Source organism: Quercus lobata, chromosome 12 (genome assembly GCF_001633185.2).
Source record: "Quercus lobata isolate SW786 chromosome 12, ValleyOak3.0 Primary Assembly, whole genome shotgun sequence".
NCBI classification, from domain to species: Eukaryota; Viridiplantae; Streptophyta; class Magnoliopsida; order Fagales; family Fagaceae; genus Quercus; species Quercus lobata.
In genome coordinates this window covers 36,061,249-36,067,794 of record NC_044915.1, presented here as the reverse complement: position 1 = coordinate 36,067,794, position 6,546 = coordinate 36,061,249, and the positions used below count along the sequence as shown (strand labels likewise).

Below are 6,546 nucleotides of genomic sequence, written 5' to 3'. Positions count from 1 at the left end.
ACCATTAACGACGCTCTAGAAATCATTCAAGTTTAAACAATAGCTTGCTGATTGGAGCCACTTTGACAAGATGTTGTGAATTTTGACGTGGACTACTCTATCCGATGGTAAATTGCTATTTAAAAAAACCATTCATGCGTGGATTAACTGAATGAAGACTACTAATAAGGATGGTATTATCGAAGAGTAATACTAATGTACGAAGCGTAACGCTACAGGTACAAAAGTATGAGTCGAACTGTGCTAATTTAATCTTCAAACAAGTATAAAAAGAATAGTCAACTCCTTGCTGGTCAAAGTTTCCAGATGCTGACTCTGCTAGTGCTATACAGAGAAGCAAATAGATGTGCGAACCACTGGCTAAATTAGGGTCTTCTATGGAGGTTGATTTTGCTGTGTTTTCTTATCCATCTGTGGACATCCTTTCATATATATACCTGCAGGCTGCAACCCATAAAGATTATAGAAACTGATATATGAATAAGATATACGAATGAGAAAACAACATAACTACGTACAAATGGCGATCGATTCAAGAATATTGCTGCTAAGCATAGTTGTTCTCTTGCCCATTTGTTCTGTTTCTCAAGAGATGGACAATTCAAGCTTGAGAATAAAAGCAGTAAATCTGGGAGGTTGGCTGGTCACAGAAGGATGGATTAAACCTTCTCTCTTTGATGGCATCCCCAACAATGACTTTTTGGTTTGTACATATGGCTGTATTAACACATAGTAATAAATGATTGTCCTTTTTTTTTTAAAAAACTCTTATCAGTTCTCATTATTTGTCAAATATTTCTTGGAAGTGTCAAGCTTTTTGTCTTTTTGTTATTTTTCTAGGATGGAACCGGGCTTCAGTTCAAATCAGTAACAACTGGGAAGTATCTTTGTGCTGAGACTGGAGGGGGAACCATTATAGTTGCTAACAGAACAGCTGCTTCAGGGTGGGAGACTTTTAGTGTAAGTTTAATTGCCTAAGTAAATTAAATGGCTATGATTTGGAATTTCAAGCAAATAAAGTCCTTTGACTTCATTGATATGTATACATATAATATATATGGCGTTCTTTGCTTTATGTAGTTGTGGAGGCTCAATGAGACAACTTTCCAATTCAGAGTCTTCAATAAGCAGTTTGTGGGGCTGAACGACAATGGGAATGGGATTGATGTGGTAGCTGTTTCAACCACGCCTGGTAAGTCTGAGACATTTGAGATTGTAAGAAAGTCTGATGATAAAACCCGTGTTCGAATCAGAGCACCCAATGGATTCTTCTTACAGGTAATCTAGCTTAATTTCTTGTTTTTGTTCAGTGCTATCCTGTTTTCTTTTTTTTACTTTAGGCAAGCAAGATAAATAGTAGCTTCTAATGCAGAAAAATAAGCCTCTGTTTTCTAAATGTCTGCTGAGTAAAGTTGGACTGCATAGGCTTTCTTGTCATGGGTCATACTCAAGTGACCAAATAGACAGCATGACTACGATGCTGCTTGCCAACTCAATATCAAGGTCTATTATAAGAAATTGATGGGGACTAATCAAAAGTAGTGGCCTATAATAATTTTGTTCATTTTGTCCAGTTATGTAAAATTCAAGTTCTTAATTATTGGCTGCTAGTCATTACCAAATACTAGAGCTTGTTATATAAGCAATAGAGAGAAGTTTGTAAAAAAGGTTTAAGTAACATATTTTACTATGAACTTGTGCAGGCGAAGTCAGAAGTGTTGGTGACTGCAGATTTTGCAGAGAATAGCGAATGGGGAGATAGTGATCCCTCAGTTTTTGTGATGAAAAATTCTGGAGGGTTACAGGGCGAGTTTCAAGTGACTAATGGTTATGGACCACAGAGAGCCCCTCAAATTATGCGGGTAAGACTTAAAAAACTAAAGCATACTAATGAATTGACACAATTATTGATTCCTTCTTGTCTTCATAGTCTACATACTATAAAAATGAAATTCTAAAAAGAACCTTCATTTAAACAAATCTTCACTCGTGTGAGAATATTTTCCTTTCCTACTGCCCATAACTTTATCAACAATACTACACACACGCCTAATTTTTCACCCTTTTTTTTTATAAAATAATATATTAATGTGATCGATCGTGAGTGGTCAATTAAAAATGGTAGGTTCCTTATAAAAAAAATTAGTAGATCCGTATAAACATGAGTGGCAAAATATGTCTATCACTTATCGTTGATCATATTAGCATGTTGTAAAATTAGAATGTATCTCTATCATTTTGTAATTTTATTAGTGCATCTTGTAATTGTGGTATATTTAATCTAGGCAAGAAGCATTTTATTGCAATTTACTATCGGATTATGGATCCATAAAGTTCACAACATCTTGTCAAAGTGACTCTTAAGCCATGCTATTGTTTACACTTAATGATTTCTCAAAGGTCATAAAAGATTCTTCAAATGAGTGGTACTGTTCGATCTCTCCCATATTGTCTATATATATGACTAAACATTTTGTACTCGGTGTACAAGCAATATAATACTTCTTTGATAAGGGATACACTTTTCTTCCACAGCAAAGAAAAGCATTTTTCTTCTACATCAATAAATTCAAAAATTAATCAAATTAATTTTCATTCTTTCACCAAGAAAACCCTAATAACTTATCAAGTCATAATAGGAATTTGAGGCATTTTTCAAACAAAAGTGATTTTGCACTAATCATAACTTACCAACTTAATACATTGTAAATGTTTACTAGTGCTATTGAAAACAAGTTAATTCTCACCGAAATTTCCATAAAAATATTATATTAAAATTTCCACCAAATCATTTTTTTTTTTGAAAGGAAAAATTTCCACCAAATTTAAACACTGTTCATAGAACAGAAATAGTGTATCATTCAGAGTGCCTGTCACATTTCACCTTCAACTTTTTCCCCCTTTGTGGAAATGAATTTTAAATTAAATTGTAGATAAGTTTATTGTACCATTCCAAGAGAAATGAATGGATCCAAAGGCTAAATATCTGCTGCCATTATTTTTTCATGTCAATGTTTGCAAATCATATTAATCTTGTATTATTCCTTGATTTGTTAAAATTGAAATCTTAATGATAAAATGAATTAATGTCCATTTCAAAGTAAATAAAGAGAATTCTATAATGTTAGTTCAAAGACACTTAGATAGTGTGTTTAATGGATTTGAAAGACATGTCGTAAACCTAAAAGTCTCAAGTTCCATCCAATATCATGAAATATCTAAGATTCGCACACTTTTAACATTATGCTACATCACATTCTATTACACAATGTACATAATTTGGATTTGTTTGATAAATTGACTGTATGAATCTCAGAACCATTGGAACACATTCATAGTTGAGGATGACTTCAAGTTCATATCAACAAACGGATTGAACGCTGTGAGAATTCCTGTTGGTTGGTGGATCGCAAGCAATCCAACGCCAAAGCCCTACGTTGAGGGATCATTGCAAGCGTTGGACAACGCCTTCTTGTGGGCTAAGTATGTATACTTACATCAAAACATATCTGCCACTTAATCATAGAGAGCTTTATATTATTATTTAGTTGTGTCGTGTGTGTGTTTTTTTCATGGTCACGCATGAAAAATTGCAATTAGAAATCAAGACAACAGATTGGGCAGGCCCACTAGGTAAAGGTCAATCAAATAGTTAATATAACCAAAAAAAATTGCAGTGTTTTGATTAGCCCCAAACCGAATTCAACCACGAAGAAAAGATATGAAAACCCAACCCAACTGATACAGCCTCATTTATAATAAAAAAAAGAAAAGAAAAGAAATGAAAACATTACATTTTTATTATTTAGTTTATATTAATCATGATATGCACTTTGGAATGGATTCTCAAAACATAGAGCCTCTTAAAATTTTGGATGTGACACTTAATCTCCTATAATATTGTTTTATATGTAAACCAATTGTGTAACACTGAATCCTTTATAGTTTGTAATTTTAGAGTGTGACACAAAATCTCTATGTGATATATATATATGTATATATATATATATTTTTTTTTTTGATAGGTGATATTGTTTTATATTGATATATTATCACATGAGCGACACACCATATATATTAACAAATTTTTAACAATTTACACATAAAATAATTTAATATGATCTTAACTCTCATACCCACCTCAAAGGAATACTTTTCACTCTCTCATATTTTAAGTTAAGTAATTTTACCACATGGTGTTTACAAATTGATATATCATCATTCACAAAAGAATAGTAATTCAAAATTTTATTTTTTATGTTGTTGAAATATTGCCACATTAATTTGTAAAGTTTATGTGGTAAGATTTGTAGTATATATCTTCACATTTTCGTATAAATTTTTCTAACTTAGCGCTAGACAAAGACACCTAAAGTTCTACTCTCTCTCTTTCTCAAGATTTAAGACAATTAAACTCTAAACCACTAAACTTGTGTTCAATACTGTTGTGCTTGTAGGAAATATGGGGTGAAGATTATAATTGATCTTCATGCAGCACGTGGTTCTCAAAATGGTTATGAACACAGCTCTTCTAGAGACGGCTCTCAAGAATGGGGTAAAACAGATGAAAATATTCAACAAACAGTTGATGTCATAGAATTCCTAACTGCAAGGTACATAATATGAAACCATTTATACCATATTATATGTCACCCATGTATTCTAAGTTCTAACATATAACAATATATAGCTAAGTTTGTCACTATAAGTCTATAACGGACTCGATATTTGTGAAACATATAGGTATGCAAAGAACCCAAGCCTTTATGCAGTTGAACTCATCAATGAACCTCTAGCTCCAGGAGCATCACAAGAGAGCCTAAACAAGTACTACAAGGCTGGCTATGAAGCCGTGCGCAAGCACTCCAATGCTTATGTGGTGTTGTCTAACCGGTTAGGACCGGCCGACCCGAGGGAGTTCTTCTCTCTTGCTAGTGGCTTCATGAGATCAGTCATAGATGTCCATTATTACAACCTCTTCTCCAGCGAATTTGACAGCATGACTGTTCAGCAGAACATTGATTTCGTTCACACCAACAGGACCTCGCAGTTGAATTATGTCACAACATCAAATGGACCCCGTATTTTGATTGGTATGTCTAAATAATAACCATTCCGTTAATAAAATAACATCTTTTTCCATTTTCTACAACCCCAAATCAAAACCAAGGAATTATAAAATATATAACACCATAAAACAAAAACAAAAAAAAATCTAAACTACTTGTCAATGGATTAATATGAACCAGTCGTTGTTTGCAGGCGAATGGGTAGCTGAGTGGCAAGTTAATGGAGCAACAAAAGAAGAATACCAAAAATTTGCCAAGGCCCAACTAGATGTTTATGGGCGAGCAACATTTGGATGGGCTTATTGGACTCTTAAAAATGTCAATAACCATTGGAGTTTGGAGTGGATGATCAAGAATGGCTATATCAAACTTTAGTTTAGAATTATGGTGGTTATTGTACTTCCAATTTACTTTTTTTTTTTTTTTTTAAATAAACACTTCGATCAAATAAATAAATTAATACTTCCCTTTTAACCAAATGAAAAGACTTCCATATTTTTTTTAAATCTCAGTATTTGAACTTGCAATGTGGTTTCTTAGCTCTTTATCATCTTACTTAACTTTTTTACTGCACTATCATTGGACTAAGACATTAAATTAACTGATTTTGTATACAACAACAATAAAGTTTTAGTTTCAAAATTTTAGAGTTGACTTTAGATCCTCTACCTTTTTTATTTTGTTCCCTCAACTTAAATTTCCTCTTTAATACATGTGCATTAGTTTCCCCCCTTTGAATGTAACCAAACCATAATAACTGATTTTTTTCATTTTTTCATTAATAGGGGCTACCTTTATTGAAGATGTTAGCTTCTTAAATCACCTTTTAATTATTTTTTTTATTGACTTCCTAATTTTTTTTTAGGCCATGTCTTCTACAATAATTTGTTGATTTATTCCTTGTGTAAAGAGCAGACCATTTGAAGTCCAATTCGCTTACCATATTAGATTAAAAAACTTTAGTATCTATTGATAGTTTTTTTTTTTTTTTTTTGATAAGTTGTATCTATTGATAGTTAGTAAAGTATGGTACTCATTTGATATGGTAAGTATACGGATGGATATTATTCGACATTAAAAAAAAATATATTTAAAAAATTCGGTATAAAAATACAAAAACGGTGCAAAATATGAATAGTAGAATGATAAGTTGATTTGTCTAGTCATTCTCAATCAAGAATTCCTTTTTTTTTATTTGCGCAATTGGCACATGAGGTTTATCTTAATCTTTATTTTAAACAAGTGCAACTGGGTTGCCTCCACTAATGACAAAGCATTATAGCCATCTCCCCAATGGGGGCTACGAGCGAATTAAAAGCCGCTAACATTCTTGGTGGTCAATTTTAATTATTTGTGTTTGATCTATAGCCTGAATTTTATGTTATGTTTGTGGGCTTTATGTTATGTTCGGTTCATAAGCATTTCTATACTTGCTTATTTGAAGTTTACAATATTTTTACTTCCTTAGAAGTTGTTG

General features: G+C 32.4%; 1 protein-coding gene across 1 annotated transcript; it reads left to right on the top strand.

The window, feature by feature from the left end:
* Nucleotides 1-356: 356 nt before the first annotated feature.
* Nucleotides 357-5,516, top strand: LOC115971964 (probable glucan 1,3-beta-glucosidase A). Its single transcript, XM_031092092.1, has 8 exons — nucleotides 357-703; nucleotides 841-960; nucleotides 1,081-1,278; nucleotides 1,704-1,862; nucleotides 3,317-3,483; nucleotides 4,458-4,613; nucleotides 4,744-5,093; nucleotides 5,263-5,516. The coding sequence occupies exons 1-8, from the start codon at nucleotides 494-496 to the stop codon at nucleotides 5,442-5,444; spliced, it is 1,542 nt and encodes a 513-aa protein (XP_030947952.1). The 5' UTR covers nucleotides 357-493; the 3' UTR covers nucleotides 5,445-5,516.
* Nucleotides 5,517-6,546: the final 1,030 nt, after the last annotated feature.